The sequence below is a fragment of the Pyricularia oryzae genome, chromosome 2 (assembly GCF_000002495.2).
Source record: "Pyricularia oryzae 70-15 chromosome 2, whole genome shotgun sequence".
NCBI classification, from domain to species: Eukaryota; Fungi; Ascomycota; class Sordariomycetes; order Magnaporthales; family Pyriculariaceae; genus Pyricularia; species Pyricularia oryzae.
The window spans coordinates 5,322,604-5,339,015 of NC_017850.1; the positions used below are offsets into that span (position 1 = coordinate 5,322,604).

A 16,412-nucleotide genomic window follows, 5' to 3' on the forward strand; every position below is an offset into this window, starting at 1 on the left:
ACCGAGCGGCTGGTAGCGTGATAGCAAAAGTTGTATGTATTATCACATTTTGAACCTGCACGATGCCTCACCCTCCAATCAAAATATCATGCACTGTCAGCAAGGAGGACAGGCTGTTCCACCTGCATGAGTCTGTTCAAATCGAGTCGACCACGGCGCTTTTTTTCTGCTGAGCCTCAAGGGATCGCAAATATGCAAGCGAGCGTAGGTGATATTTTGTCTCAGAGCCGACGCTTCATCAGTATGTTTCTTAACATGCATGATGAAATTCTCCAAATCAGGTTGTAACTTTATAGGCCTTGTCCGAAGACATAAGTGTTACGACCAGACAGTCGGGCCAGTACCAGTGAGGCCAGGCGGGGTCACACCCCTCCTGACGACACTCGATCAAGAGAAACACCGACCGGCAGGATCAGGATTACGTAAGGAGCCAGACACGTGACACCACGTGATCGCCAAGGAAGTGATCTCAATGATCCCGGAGAGATCACGACAGATCAAGGAGGTGATCTCTGCGATCTGTTGGAGATCAGGAGAGATCGCATTGAGAACCCAGGATATATAAGACACGCCCATTATCATGTAGATAGATTTGATTCTAGGATTGCTTAGCAGCAATCAAACTCTAGTTAACCTCAATACTTACTTGAGAACGATCATAACTTCACCCCCAGTCATTGAGAACCCCAGTTGCCCAGTCAGACGCTCAGTTGCTTCAACCCACTGTACTTTACCATAAGAACAGGTTACCCCGATACCTTGATTGTAACAATAAGATCGAGGCACATCTTGCAATTGAAAACGATAGGATCTTTATCGTGGATCCTGCGAAAAATTAGTTAGCATTCGTCTTTGTGCTTTCTTCTTTTGTGCTCAGGTGCTTACTCATTTCTCGTGACGTTTCATATGCTCCGGCCTGGCATATGTACATCCACAGCCTGGAGAATTGCAGACATCTATCTGCGGGAACCCTTATATCCCCATCGACCACGCCTTGAGCTCCTAACCCGTGTGCCGTTTGACGTGGCTCTCTTCCTTTGTCGACTTTGACCGAAAGCCTTGGGCGAAGTTGTCGGTGAAACTGAAGCGTGGGCAGCCACATAGACGGGAGAAGGACAAGGTCTTTCGAAAAAAGGAGTAGCGCTATCCTAGGACCTAGCGGACATCACTGATGGTGGCTGTATGACTCGATTGTAATATCCATGGTTTGCCGATGTAAAAGGGGTAAATGTCGAGACATCCGGTAGATGGAAAGAAAAATGTACCGGACCTGGACAGTTCTTTCCGTAGTGTTGACCACTAGAGCATCCCCCGTTGTCATGGGAGGGGCCATGTACGTGTTACTGAGTGATACCCGAAGGCACATGGCAAGGGGTAATGGGCCAGGGCATACAGGAACAGTGTTAAGTGATGGGTGGAGGCTGTGGTGACATACTCATAGGCATGCCGTGGATGTTGCAGTGAATAAAGGATGAGGATGGTGATAGCGGTGATAAACATGGCTCAGATGTGGCCGAGATACGAAATAATGCTGGAATCCCTGAAAGGTCTGCGATACTTAAGTAACGGCTGTCCATATCACTTCCGTGCTCATATTTTACACTTGGGAGGTAAAAATCCATGTTTATGATGGTGATTGCTTTCCTCCGTTAAAAGGATCAGAGTGAAAGAAAACAAGTTATGTGGAAAGCCAGATATGAGAATGATGTGCTTATTGCCGGGAGACGACTAAGATGATGATAGAAGATGAGGAGGTTGGAATCCGAGTGAAGGGAGGAAAAACGAGCATATTTATATTCGATATAGATGCTAGGGGTGACGGCGGGCTGAAAGACAGGAGGAGAGGTTAGCATTAGCGGACAATTTATTCAATCGCTTAGCACACCCCGAACTTGACATAGCCTTGCTTCCATACGCGCTAGATCCATACAGGATTACTTAACAAGTGGAAATACCCCTGAGAGACTGCGTGGCCTCCCTTTGTCAAGCTAAAGGATTAAGTGGATACAAAAAAGGGGAAGATTCCGGTTATCACCGAAAGGTAGTGTTTTCCTGCTGGCCCTTTTGCCGAACTACAACGCCTGTCTCGAATTTGAAGCACAGAGCTGCTCCGCTCATTTAATGGCCGAGGGGAAATGTAGTCAGTAATCCAAGGTTACATGAAAACAGGCGGGACAATTTCATCTCTGGGCAAACGCCGTATGTACTACGCCGTTTCTGCTTGGGTTTGTCATTGATATTACAGCAATTCCCTAAGCCCCAGATGCGATCTCACCAACAGCGCAAACAGAAATAATTCAATACTTGGTAAGTTTGCTTCGTATCCTGAAAGATGATTTTTTACACTTGTAAAGCTATTGGTGGCATGTTGCACCACCCTAGCTATAAAGGGATAGCCTCGAAAAGAATATATTGGTTCCTTATCTTTGGTTGTATGCTCCGTTTCATTCATCGCTGCAAGTTCTTGGCTCGGGGACGCCGAAGACTAGCAGTAGATATGTACCCTATAAGCAAAATCCTTGCTTATAGAGGGAGCGAAGCAATTAAGCTCGCAGCCTATTCGGCCGACTGGGTAATATAAAGTGAGGAAGCAGACTCAGAAGATGCAAGAAAACCACTTCAGGTCAAATCCCAGATGCATACCACAGAAGTCGCCCCCAGAGAAGTAACAGTAGCCTCAACTAAGTCCAAGAACACATTTATTATTGGGTGCGTTAGCGGAAAAAAAAACTTTTCAGCATAATAACACGATTGAGACTAAGCCTTCTATGCTCCTATTCCTTAAGACACGGACCCGCACTGAAGCAAGTCCAGCCACTTGCGTTGCAACGTTCCAGGCATCCAGTTGATTCACAACAGTAATGCTTCGGGTTTAATGGCTCAACAAGGCCCCGGCTTTGGGAGGTACGATTGTGAGAGCATTATCGTTTCATCATGCCTCCTATGGCATATGACGAAGATGCAGTCGGAATATCTTCCATGCAGCAGCGTGATCCGTTTCAAATAGCATTTTATGGCAAACCCCCACCTGGAACCTTCAGTTTCAGTGAGCAACGCAGTTCGACTGATGGCGAGATCCCGATTGTATCCGACCCGATGGCCCCAACGTTATACTGGGAAAAAACCCCGGACATCTTGCCGCTGTCCTCAAAATATAAAAATAAATGGGTGCTTGTTATAGGTGGCATGGTCCAGGCTCGGGAACAGATCAAAACACTAGGCTTCGGGAAGGTTCTGATATCCTCGGATTTTGTTAAAGAATCGGCAAACTTTCACGTTTAGCAAGCATCAGCGAGCATTCACAACGCCGTTGGTATACCAAGGATTTTTGCCGAATAATCACATCCCATTGCGGCAATTTTCGTCCTTAACGCGCCTGAAGATTGGGTTTTCGATTTGCACATTTTTCTGGCTTTGCTTTCCCCAGGGGATGGTAGGTCAGGCTTTGATACAACCATCCGTGGCAGTACTCAAAACTTCAGCTATCAGCACAACGGCAACCCCAAACTGTACTGCAAAAGCAACCCCGAATTTGAACGTCCAGCGCCAGGTGGTACCATTCTGGCAGAGGGGGCATTCTTGTGTGCACTCAAAGCTGTTTGGAAAGATAAAATGATTCGAATGGGTTTTAACCTGGGGTAAAACTAAGCAATGCACAAAACCGGAACAGGCCGGTGGGGGGGGGGGGGGGGGTGATTCAACTTGTTTGAGATATATCACAATTCCAAATTTTATTATTTGCTTACATTTGAATTGGTGCTAAACCTGTAACATATTGGTGCGTAGATTTTGAGAGGATGAATTGGGGTATCATTCCGGTGTTCAACTGGGTTGGAATCCTTTCCAAAAGGTGTGGTTGTTTTGGGGTGTCCAGCTGTATAACTCGCCCGACAGATATTCCATACAGAAGGTTTGATAAACTTCTATTAGCCAGATTCGGGCCAGCGAGGCTTGATTGTAAAGTAAATTGGGGCTCCACGACACAGGTAGCCTGTGCAGAGGGAGAAAGTCCCTAGTCGCTATATCACGCTTCTCTGGTTCCTGAAGGCATTAAAGCGCAAGGTGCTCACGCGTGGCCTTCTGGGTCAAAAAGGCATGGCCGCCGTCGCTGATCAAATACGCCACAAGGCTGCAAACATTGACAGTAGCCATGTTCCGGGCCCTGGGTATCCGGAAAATCGCCAGGAGTTGACATACGCAACTTAAAAAAAACGCTAACACGGGACGCAGTTTGGACATACCCAACGAGAAGCCATGATTCTCAACTGCTTTAGCGAAGTAGGGCATGCTACTCTCGTGAGCTCCAGGAGCTGCAGTCCCTTAAACGGAACTTTCACATCCAATGCTTCAGCCAGGCTTCACCTTGGCATAGGATGAATTGGGCCATCCTAGTACGCAACTAGTTGTTTCTCAGCAGGGCTCGTGCCCAATGACTTTGCACAGCTCAAACACAGTGCTCGTGTAATCGTCAGCATCAAAATATACTTTCAAACCTCTATCTACTGTGCTTTGTACATAGAGTCTATTGTAAGGGTGTGTGCAGTAATTGCGTATATGTTGCATATGTTTAAAAAGTAAAGATGTAGCAGAGTTCGATCAATGTAACTTAATAACTACCCAATTCTTCGCTAGAAACCAGATTCAGCGCAGACTTCTGCAGTCCTCTGATAGACAGCAAAGAGTACTAAACTGTCGGCATAATTCATTCGCGGTCAGAACCAATACCGGACACCATTTCACAAATGACAGTAATCAGCTCGCCATTGGCTTTTAGACCTCCAGGCCTGAACGCAATCCACAAAGTCATGCGGTCCCAGATGCCCATCCCGCGGCTGACACGCGTAGACTCTTTCCGATATCATGTAACTAGCAAATCCAAAACAACCAAGCAAGGAAAGGGCCTTCTCTATATTTTGGCCACCTTTTACCAACACATTTTGTCCGACGATGTGGACAAACCCACCAAATCCGGTGGCTCGCCAGTCCCTAGCGGAAATAAGTAATGCAACTCCTTCCATCCACTTGTCAAAAAGTAGAGGTTTGATGCCAGAAGTACCAAAGGTTATTATCAGCACATCGTCCTTAACGCTCGCCATAATGTTTGGTTGGGACTTCGTCTCGGAAAATAGTCAAGTTAGCATTATGATCCCAAGCAGCAGCGAGGCTATGTAGCCGCAAGTCCTTAGAATAAGTCTTAAAACACCCAACCGAAAGTTCTTATGATCGGCTGCTTGTTATCCAAGCTGCCCTTACAAATATAAGCGCTCGGAACGTAAGCCGTTTAAGTATCACCAAAGTTGATAACTGTCGGGCAAAGTTTTCAATTGCCCCTCCTCCCGTAATGCCTTAGGTTCGGCGCATGCAAAAAAAGTAACAAATTAGAATCCAAAGGTACGGCGTGAATATGCCTTTTATAATCAACTTTGTGGACCTCCGATCACTACTTAGCTCTACATTCAGCGTGCGTTAAAAGTTGGACACAATTGACGCTTGTTTCAGGTGAAGTCTACAGACTTCGAATGTTACGGAGTGGCGTGCCTGGGCGACTGCCAACCGTGACTAGCTCCACCTCACGTGACAAGGCGCCAGGGTGAGTTTATTATTTGCTCGCTTAGGCGCGTATACGCGATTGGCACTGCGTGCCTTTCTTCTTCCTTTACACTTAGCTTTAGATCTTCGAATAGAATCGCCCCTATATTGCAGCCTTGTCTCTTTGGGATCGCTTTCGTGACATCGAAACGGTTGAGCCGAAAAGTTGGCTAAACCATTAAAACGAAAACCTATTATTGAACCCCATAAGTTCAAAAAAAGAAAGAAACAAGAAGAAAAAAGAAAAACTCACTGTTAATTTGGAATTTCGTTAACATAATGGCCAAGTTCTGGGTTAGTCAATTTTGGAACGTCCGAAACTAGGACTTCAAAGAACAAAACTTGGATGACGGAGTGGCCGAAATTGGGCCAAGCTTTCCCGGTTTCTGGTTGGGGTAATTTTACCCGAGGGACCAAAAATGGGCCTGGCGACTGCGCCACACGCTCAGGCAGCACTCACCCTTCGCTTAGCCTTGGTAACATCAGTTCAGGTAAGATTCAGCCTTGGTACCATCGGTTCAGGCAAGATTAACCCTTCGCTCAGTCTTGGCAATAGCAGTTCAGGATTATAGACAAGAATGGAAATTCAAGAGGGCAATTCATGCGTATGACAATGTGCTGTTGATTGATTGCAATTTATAGACAAAAGCAAGTCATGTGACCGTTTGCTATGATGCTTGTGAAGCCCGCTATGAGCGTTCTGAACTTCTGACATACGGTCTTGCAAGGTTACTCCAATGCGCCTTGTCAGAACCTCTGCACTGTTGATGCAGACAAAGCCCAACCCCACCGCTCCGCACATGTTCGAGTCAGACCGGCTGGAAAATACAGGTCAGGCCGTTCCATGGCCTCGTTTTCATGCCACTCTGTGCGCATTTGCGGACTTCTCTGCTCCATGTCAGACATGTCAATCTCTCTCTCGAATGCATACCCGCACTGCCGCTGGGCCAAGTACTCTTGTAAACTGATATCCAGGCGCTCAAAGTGCTTTCCTTCGCCGGATCCGTCATCAAATGCTCGTTGGAGGAGACCAAATGCGGCTTTTAATCCCTCAAATCCTTCCTCACCTTCCTCGTATTCCTTGTATTCCACACGTTGCTCATGTTGCTCATGTTGCTCATCTCCCTCATCTTCGGATGATATCTTTGTTTCCTTGTCCAGCCTGAAACACAAGAATTCGTCCAAGTACGGATCGATTATTGTCAGCAGCCGCTGTTCCAACTCAGCGGTAACGCGTAAAAAATTAGAGCCGACTTTGTCGTAAGCCGAGGTGACAGGTAAAATCGCGGCTAGGCTAATCTCCGGCCGCACCACGGGTAGTCCTTGCCGTGACCGGCTCGCAGAAAAAAGTCGGTCCAGGAACGTTCGATGACGGCAAGTCCCTCCGAACCTGAGAAATCGCCTTAGTCGAACGAGCAACCGGTCTATGATATATCCAATGCTGACATCTAGTACCACTCCCAAGAGCTCTTCGTATCGTCCCGGCTTAAAGACCCATCCTGGCGTAATAAAGAACTTAAGGCCAAATTCATCTGAATCATCCATATATAGACGGAAGATCAAAGGGACACGCTCGCTGACTGACAATCCCTCGTTAAAGACTTTATCCCATCCCCGAGCGAGCATGCGACCTTTCTCTCCGAGGCCTCTGAAAATCCACAAGGCGGACCCAGATGCAAATGGAACAACTGGAATGGCGTGGTTGCATTCGCTACGCGTAAACCAGGGTATTCTCCAATACTCTTCGAAAAGAACCCCTCGGATATGGGGGTTCGCCCCATAGCCACAAAAGAAAGAGAACCAATCTAGATAAGCTGCGTCTAACAGAAAGCACTCTCTAAGCAGTCTCGAAGCAAACGCAGTTGAACGGCCTGTTTCATCTCTGGAGCTTATTTGATGCTGCCAGAAAATTTCTTCTACCATATAGAAGGCTGTTTGGGGGGGATGCTGGTATGAAATATCAGAAAAGATAATGCAGAGATGAGCCAACAGATGCGGTTTTCGACGTGGGTTGAATCGAAGGCGCGTGTCAGGAACAAAAAGCCCCAGTTCGTAAAAGTGCCATAGAGCGCTGAAAGTTCGAAGGAAGTAAGCCTTCTCAACGCCTGCAAGCCATCGAAAGGGTTCGATGGCAGCTTCCATTTCAAAGACTATTCTCTGGGGAGAACCGTCGATGCAGTAAGCCAAGACTCCTAGGCTTGTGTCCAGGATCCGATTACTTGCTGGAGAAGTATCGTAGTCTAGTATCACCTGCCCATCTTCTTGATCCGTAAGAAAATCGTACGCTGACCGGTGTATAATCCTCGCTGATGTGATACTTCTCAATTCAGAAGAGCCCCCGTCACCGAAATGATAATAATACCTCTCGGTTTCGACAAGTTCGACTAGACCTGCGCAGCGAGTCTGGACTTTTGTCCCAATTTCGGCCAATTCTTGCTCAGTGACACCCTCACCGGTTGCTGCCTTTCGCGAAAGAACTTTGTCACGGAAGCCGGGATTCACCGCAGCCTCCAACACAATCAGCGGCATACCCTCTCTGTAGAGCTTTACGTTGGCTTCCCGTTCCAAAAACATTGAATTTAGAACACAGTTGAGATAACGAGCACCGTCTTGTCGATACTGCTTGGTGTCTTCGTCGAGTCGGAGCCACATTTCTTTATACAGCTCTATGATGTCGCCAGGAAGCTCTATAAGTCGCTTTTCAAGAAACTCCAAACTGTCACCGTTGTCGAGGCCACGTTTCAGGCTTGCGGTAACAAGCTTTATCCAGAGAAAGACACCTTCGGCTTTTCCCAGTAGATGAATTGCAAACTCTTCAATGGCAGGTGAGCTTTCCGGTGCGAATTTAGTATAAAGCTCGTCCACCAGCGCAGTTTTGGCAAAAGTTTGCAAGTCGTCATGCGTCAGGTCTTGTAACCTTAACCTTGGGTATTCTCGTAAAACGTTTTCAAAGCGCAGTTCCGGCCGGCTGGAGACGCACAATTTGACGCTGGCCTTATCAAATTCAGCCAGCATCCGAACTTGTTCCCAGAGCTTTTGTTGGACCGGCACCTCGTCCAAGCCGTCGATAAAGACGCAAATCGGCGAAGGCTCCGACTCAATGACCGTCTTGACAAGGCTGCGCAATTCCTTTTCACTCCAGTCTTGGTGTGACTCCTTATCTTGCCAATCTTTAACGTGTTGGATCAAAGTAGCAAGGATGCTTTCGTTGTGGTTAGCCAGTTGATGGAGTAGATTGCAGAAAAAGCCTTTGATATTCTTTTGCAAGTCTGAACCGGCTCTCCAGAAAAAATGAGAAAGAATACGGGACCCTGGCCTGCGTTGGCAAAGAAGTCGCTCTGTCGTAGGGTGATTGATGAGGTATTTCATAAACGTGCTTTTGCCTGATCCAGCTTTGCCACTGACCCAATAAATGGCGTGATTAGAGTCAAGCCAGTCGGTAATTCTGTGCCATTGGAGTCTTGAGTTGCTACCGTCAAGTTCGGAGTTGCTATCGTCAGATTCCGAGTTGCTCTCGTCAGATGCTGCGCCAACGTCATTCAAGGCCCACCGAAAGGTTTCTTCGTGCGACTCCTCAATGATGTTTCGACGCTCGTTCATACCAGGGAACTTGAGGCTTTTCAAAAACATTTCGTGTCGTTTGCTGCTCATGTCTAAGCCCAGTTGCACTTGAAGATTTCTGTTGATCTGATTAGCCTCTGGCTCTATTGTATCAGTGGTGTGAAAAGGACATACCTCATAGTGTTGACCATGTCTTGGAAGTCTGGCAAAGTCCCGAGACCAGATCCATCTTGTGTCGTGGCTTGCTGACGCACTGCCAACTCTCGCGCCCGCTCAAGCAAATCCCTGGGTGAAGAAACATGCTCCTCGGTGCCTTCCGCCATTTGCGCCAGTTGCAATGGATTCCGCAGGCCGTCCATGAGAACCGAAAGCTGGCGGACGTTTCCATGATAGAGGTCCACAAGTCGTCGTTCTTCCACTGAAAGTTCACCAGCAGACTGTTTGTAAAGAAGCGGATGACAGAGGATGTTGAACATGGCGTCGGCCCAGGTGACGAGTTGTATCTCGAAGAGGACGTCTTGGAAGCGTTTGTTCTTGGCTGTTGGCTTCAAGTGTACTCGGTAATTCCAGGCCTCGTATTCTCCAAATTCTGTCGGGTCTTGGGAGCCGTCCCCAGCGGCTCGATCTCGTAAAAAGGGAGAAACGAGTTTGACGTCAAAATGTGTCAAGATCAATTCTTTGAGTTGACCGACGTCCTTTGGCCTTGACACAATAACCCGCAATCCCACAAGGTCATGGATTTCTCGAAATATAGGCCCTGGCCCTTGCAATTGTACCTTGCGTCTGTGGATCGACTTGCTGATCGATCCGGCCTCCTTGGTCCTATCTTCAATAGGAAGCACCACATTGGGTTTGCGCGGGTGGTTCGCGAGAGCAGCAATTAGTAGTAGTAGTAGTAGTATTATTTAACGCCGGGCTCGGCCCGGCTCATTAGCCGGCCGTTAGCAACCTCCCGAGGGGTATCTCGGCGCGCTTTCTATTTTCTCTATTTACACAGCGGAAAACAAGGGCATAGAAGCGAATCGAGCCTGACCGGGTTCGTGCCCGGTCCTGCTTACAGGTTTGTTCACTGACGCGACCCCGTGCCTTCAGGCGCACGGAGGATTCGTCTGACGGCAGTTGACGGCTCTTCATCGAGAGGGGCCTGTGTCCAAACAGCGGAGCTGTCGGTCGTTTGTAGCCATGGAGACGAAGTTCCCAACAAGTGTGGGCTCGACGGCACAGGCGGGTGGTTGTTGTCGATAGCCAGCCGGGTTATCCTTGCCACGGGTAAGCGGGGAGGAGGTGGAGGGAGCAGGATTCGAACCTACGTTACTCAAGTAACAGCCATGGCGCTTAACCACTGCGCCATTCCCCCAACGCGAGAGCAGCAATGATGGTCTCTCTGGCGCAGCACGCCAGCATCGCGTAATCATGTCGAACCGTGGGCCATATTCTTTCGCAAAAGTATCTTTCCGGATCGTCTTTTGCAGTCCATTCTTTGACAAGACGGCTGATCATGGAACTCAGAGACGGCTTTGGTCTCACGGGAGGTGGGGGTTTCTTCTTGGCACCTGGGCCGGCTCTCTCGAGCGAGTCCTTGGAGGACGACATGTTGTGCAGGGACTGCAATAGTTACAGCCTGTTGCCCGGGTTTGCAAACTGCCGTGTCGGCTGAAGATTGAAGGACGTCAATTTGAGTGAGTAAACGTTGTGTAAAGTAACGTGAGGTGCAACGGGACTGTCGGCAGGCGGGGTTTAATGTGACGACCGCTGGTTGTGAGGAAACAGGTGGCGTAGCGTACAACTCGGCCTGCATCGATTTTCTGCGTCGGGTTCTCAGCTGCCTTGGCTGCCTTTCTTCTCGACGCGCCCAACTCATCAGCTGGACCCCCTGTTGCTGCAGGCAGCCACCAATCAAGGTCCCGTCCAATTGCGACCTCCATCGTCAAACTGTGTTTGGTGTGGGTGGGTATGTTGTCTGCTGTCAATGATCTACCTGTGTAGGTCAGGCTCTGGGTGGGAAGCATGAAGCGGGGCAATAGGCCGTTCTCCTACCGCATCATGAAGGAAGGAGTTACACAGAGCGGCCGACCAAGGAGTCGGTATCTTTTCAGGCAAGCTCTCCCCTTGCTGTTTGTCGCATGATACAATCTGCTGATTATACAAGACGCAGCGACCCGAAGAGCGACAATGCATCGTCAAGAGCATCATGGGACATTGACGCCTGCAAAATGAAGTCGATATTCTTGAGCGCTATCAATCTCAGACTCGGTCCTCCGACCTCCCTTGGATAATCTTCCGGCATTTGGAGAGTGATTACCTGGCCAAGTCGAATGAAAAACGACTGTCGCGCCCTGAGATGAAGAAAGTGGTCCACAGTCCTTTGAGGCCCTTCCGTTGCTGCGTAAGGACGGCATGGTCCACACAGGTATTTTATTTTCCTCAATGTATCTTTTCGCATTTGCCAACTCCTAGCAGATGTCAGATTGGATAAAGTGGTCGCCAAATTATCGCCAATTAAGGCTGTGGACATGAGCCCTTCCCAGTCCTCATTCGCAAAGGAAGGGCATGTCATCGGCGCTGCTTTTACACGCAGTCCCGAAGCCATGTTACAGTTGCCGTGGACCACAGCGACTGACATGTAATCATTTGGCAGCCGCTACCACTTATTTCATCCCAGGCCGAAGGGGTTGAGTTGGACAGCGATGCGTACGAGTTCAACGTTTGGCAGGCCCAGAGAAGGTTCCGTAAGCTGCCAAGGAGGTTGACCTAGAGATCATGAAGACGGATCCGCGTGATGCGTTAGCGGTCGAGGAGCTATTGGCAAACGTGTATTTTACAGATGAATCACCAGATAGAGACCCGCTGCCGGCCAAGGTTTGGACAGTTTGTCATAGAGTCTAGCTGTATTTGGCATTTTGGATCCCTAGTCGTACTTTGTAGGTAAAACATGGAAATCGTGCATGTTATCGCGATATGAATGCATATCTCTGGTATAGAGCCAGAGGGAATCACAGCGAAACAGGCCCGAGTGAGCCGGGCCAGATGCGACTAGACTTTGGGATATCGGATAGGGCTGTGCTCAACCAGGGCGCTGAGCAAAAGCCGAGAGCCAAGTCTAGACTCTGCGTCGTCTACCGCAACCAGCTTAGGTGCTCGCACAAACTGGCAGTATGCGGCAACGAGACGATTGGAATATGAGGAGAGAAAGAAAAAAAAAAAAAAAAAAAAAAAAAAAAAAAAAAAAGAGAAGATGGTAAAAAAAAAATGTTTTGGATGAAGTCAAGCTGCCGACTGCAGGAGTCGTACGATCGGGTGTTCCTGATCCACGGCATCGGGGTCAAACGAGGCCATGTGCTACCGAGCCTTTGCTGTAAACATCAGCAAATAAAACGGCTGTTTTCGGCGTGAATAATGGATGAGGCTCCGCGGCTCAAGATCGGTCGGTCGGTGGGGAACATGGGATTACGAGGACGAGAGTCCAGATGTTGCCAAGGACGAGATAAACAAGTTCGCGGTGGCTTGGAGGAAGGGTATAACTCTGGAAGATCTTGATCGCAGGTAATATATTTCGATGCCCTGCGGCTTTTCGTACGCGGGCATTGCTGCACCAAGAAAAAGCAACGCCCTTCCAACGTGCAGTCTAGACTCGCTAGCTGCGCCGGAATTGGGGCTAGTAAACAGGGCAACAAGTTTTATTAAGTTGGGCTAGCAAGTGACTTTCAACTCAATTCTCCACGCTCCACGAGGATTATCCGATCAATGGAGAATTTAAGTTTTGTCAAGCCCTAACCCGGTATATATTCCCAAGATTCAATATTCCGAAGGGTGTAGTCATTTACCCGCAAAAGGGTCGCTAACATGACCACAAAGCGGATACCTTTGCGGTATTACCACGACGTCGGTACTCGGTAGTTTTACACAAAAACTCCCAAGTCCGCAAGCAAAGCTGTAGTCGACCATGGTGACGACAGCGGTTCCACGTGACTGTGCATGCATTTGTAGTAGAATTACAAAGATATCGGCCGACACCTCACCGGCAGCCATTGCCAACCACGGTAAACCCTGAAAAGCCCATGTATTGCACCTTGTCCAGAAAAAAGGCACTTTGATATACGTCGTGTAAAGAGTGGGCTGTGGCATCTTGGCAATTCTAGTCCCGAACGGTCTGAGGTCTCTGCCAATAAAGTGCTTTGCAGTTGCTCCGGCGCGGTGGACATGAACTAAACCTTTCTTCCAAGTCGAACAAGGTAAAGCGCTAGACATTAAGCATACGGGCTGTGCATATGCACTGACGGAATGCTCGGTGAGGCTAGAAAGTTTATGCTCCGCCTTTGCATTGCCAGCAAGAGCACGCCGATGATTGCAAGCATCGGTATGTGTTTCACGGATGTTGCCGGAATATCCGGCGTTTTGGGATAAATAGATGGGCTCGCAGCCTGCAGAGCTCAATGGCAAGGTGATATCAGGACCCATCCAACATTGAGACAAGAAAGCTCCACTCTCGCCTGGACAGTCCTCTCGCTTGCAGAAGGAACAAGTCGCACGATACGCCAAAAAATAAAAACTCCACTCTATAAACCACCGGCCATCATGCACCCCAACACCATCCTCCTCATCGCCGCCGGCCTCCTCAACGGCACCGCGGCCTTTAGGTGCGCCATCGGCTCGGCGGGATCCTGCACCTTTCGCAAAATGCCCACCGAGGAGCTGACGCGCTGCGCCATCACGTGCAACGTCCGGGGCCTCTTTGCCGAGTGCTCCTGCCCGTTAAACTTTCCCAACCGAGCAGAATGGATAGACACGATGCGGAACGAGTGCATCACCCAGACCCAGTTCTCCTTCCGCAGCCAGTGCCAAAACGCCGACCCGAACAGGGTCATCAGGATCAAGAGGCCGGCCGAGTTGGATTCGGTATCGGGATTGGAAGAGTAGAGCTTTTTTTTTTTTTTTTGTTTCTGGCAGGACGGCCTGCTGCACCGGAAGGGTTCTTTGGTCATGAGGGGGAAACGGGAAATAACGTTTATAGCTAATGGTTGGCGGGGGGGATTGGAGTTGGGATGAAAGATTGGGGGCTGGGTTTTGCGCTGGGACAGGGCAGTGTTACGATCAAGGTATCGGGGTAACCTGTTCTTAGGGTAAAGTACAGTGGGTTGAAGCAACTGAGCGTCTGACTGGGTAACTGGGGTTCTCAATGACTGGGGGTGAAGTTATGATCGTTCTCAAGTAAGTATTGAGGTTAACTAGAGTTTGATTGCTGCTAAGCAATCCTAGAATCGAATCTATCTACATGGTAATGAGCGTGCCTTATATAGACTATGTCCCTCGACGTGATATGCTTGATATGTTCCATAGCCGACATATCACTTGTTCTGCTATGATTGATATGCGACATATCAATCATATCCCTCTCTTGGCAATCACGTGATGTCACGTGTCTTTTCCCCTTATGTAATCCTTTCCCGCCGGTCGGTGATTCTTTTTGGCGAATGTCGTCAGGAGGGGTGTGACCCCACCTGGCCTCCTTGGTGCTGGCCCAACTTGTTTGGTCGTAACAGGCAGCTGATGAATTTTTGGTAAAGTCAATGGTAACCTGCTGGCTGGATTAATGAGGGGGAAGGTCCCGGCTGCCATTTGCTTATTTTGAGCCAAATAGTGCGCTTATTTGTTGACCAAATCAACAATCTTTACTACCAAGAAACAATCAATGTTACGCAAGAAGGAGCCGTATATACCTCAAAGGTGAAGTGAGAAGGCTTGACAAAGGATCGCAGAACGGATTTCTGGTCCCGATATCCACGACGCCTGGCCCTTTTCAGATCTTGCCAGCCCAGCGATACAGAAGCCTGCTCACAGTTAGATATTACATGACGCGCGACTGTGAGAAAAAGGCTCCGTATGAAATCAAGAATGTTCTGATGACTTTTAGTCTCTTACAACATCATTCTGGCGTAGGTTTCAGTCTACAGAGTAAAGATTTGATTTTGCTGTTTGAATTTTTTGTTTGTCTTGCATGTCAATAACAGATGACTAGGTTGCTGGGATACGGCTTGAGTTGATGTTTACACTTGTTTAGTCTATCTTGGCATCTGGGTATACATTAGTCAGCGGTAGTCAGCCATGGTTAAGTACTTGTAAACTTATAAACAGACATATTGCCGCTGCACAACCTACTTTGCAATGTATACCAAATAATGAGGGGGAATGGCGCAGTGGTTAAGCGCCATGGCTGTTACTTGAGTAACGTAGGTTCGAATCCTGCTCCCTCCACCTCCTCCCCGCTTACCCGTGGCAAGGATAACCCGGCTGGCTATCGACAACAACCACCCGCCTGTGCCGTCGAGCCCACACTTGTTGGGAACTTCGTCTCCATGGCTACAAACGACCGACAGCTCCGCTGTTTGGACACAGGCCCCTCTCGATGAAGAGCCGTCAACTGCCGTCAGACGAATCCTCCGTGCGCCTGAAGGCACGGGGTCGCGTCAGTGAACAAACCTGTAAGCAGGACCGGGCACGAACCCGGTCAGGCTCGATTCGCTTCTATGCCCTTGTTTTCCGCTGTGTAAATAGAGAAAATAGAAAGCGCGCCGAGATACCCCTCGGGAGGTTGCTAACGGCCGGCTAATGAGCCGGGCCGAGCCCGGCGTTAAATAATACTACTACTACTACTACTACTATACCAAATAATGAACAGAACATCCATCTCACTTGGTTGCGCATGTAATCCTGTATCTAGTCACGTGGTTGTGTGGTGTTTATACAAGCCCTCTACCATGTGCGTGAATTCTTGTGCAACCCTTTCCAAGCACCAGCAGGACTTAGAGCAAACTACCTGGGGACCCACTTGATATAGGCGTAACGTTGGCTCACTTGGGCTATCAACTAGGTCACAGACACCATAAAACTCTTTTCGACAATTCTTTTGACCGCTCGCGGTTCTCCTTGAGAGCTGTGCACCAGAGGATGGCCGTGTGGAAGTGTGCGGCTCTGACGGCCGATAAAGGATTTTATATTCAAAGGTAGAAAGTGTTGATTTTGACTGAGTATTATAGGGTGTGCCAGAGGCCTCTCGACTGTTGGGACCCAAAAGGAGTTGATATAAACGCTAAAGGAAGAAGAGTCTTGGCGCTCTCTCTCCTTATAAGTAATATAAGTCACGTGATACCCCTATTACAACTATCTAGAGATACGTGCATTAGCACGAACCCACAACACTGAGCACAAATGATCAACTATTGAACCCCTCACGAAGAGTCGACCGCAGAAGAGCAAGGGATGCA

At 48.6% G+C, this 16,412-nt stretch overlaps 4 protein-coding genes and 2 pseudogenes across 6 annotated transcripts; 3 read left to right on the forward strand and 3 right to left on the reverse strand.

Moving 5' to 3' along the window:
- Positions 1-4,702: 4,702 nt before the first annotated feature.
- On the reverse strand, positions 4,703-5,096 carry MGG_15797 (uncharacterized protein; the record flags this gene model as incomplete). Its single annotated transcript, XM_003714888.1, has 2 exons — positions 4,703-4,848; positions 4,964-5,096. The coding sequence occupies 2 exons, from the start codon at positions 5,094-5,096 to the stop codon at positions 4,703-4,705; spliced, it is 279 nt and encodes a 92-aa protein (XP_003714936.1).
- A 1,092-nt stretch (positions 5,097-6,188) lies between these two features.
- Positions 6,189-10,743, reverse strand: MGG_07985 (uncharacterized protein; the record flags this gene model as incomplete). Its single annotated transcript, XM_003714889.1, has 5 exons — positions 6,189-6,207; positions 6,521-9,205; positions 9,325-9,976; positions 10,225-10,456; positions 10,678-10,743. 5 exons carry the CDS (start codon positions 10,741-10,743, stop codon positions 6,189-6,191), a joined length of 3,654 nt encoding a protein of 1,217 aa, XP_003714937.1.
- Positions 10,436-10,507, reverse strand: MGG_20027 (annotated as a pseudogene). The gene has a single exon. The product of its transcript is annotated as a tRNA-OTHER (tRNA).
- A 376-nt stretch (positions 10,744-11,119) lies between the features above and the next one.
- Positions 11,120-11,905, forward strand: MGG_15798 (uncharacterized protein; the record flags this gene model as incomplete). Its single annotated transcript, XM_003714890.1, has 3 exons — positions 11,120-11,132; positions 11,370-11,536; positions 11,789-11,905. 3 exons carry the CDS (start codon positions 11,120-11,122, stop codon positions 11,903-11,905), a joined length of 297 nt encoding a protein of 98 aa, XP_003714938.1.
- Positions 11,906-13,725: 1,820 nt separating this feature from the next.
- MGG_07986 (uncharacterized protein) lies at positions 13,726-14,067 on the forward strand (the record flags this gene model as incomplete). Its single annotated transcript, XM_003714891.1, has 1 exon — positions 13,726-14,067. One exon carries the CDS (start codon positions 13,726-13,728, stop codon positions 14,065-14,067), a length of 342 nt encoding a protein of 113 aa, XP_003714939.1.
- Positions 14,068-15,330: 1,263 nt separating this feature from the next.
- MGG_20028 lies at positions 15,331-15,402 on the forward strand (annotated as a pseudogene). Its single transcript has one exon. The product of its transcript is annotated as a tRNA-OTHER (tRNA).
- Positions 15,403-16,412: the final 1,010 nt, after the last annotated feature.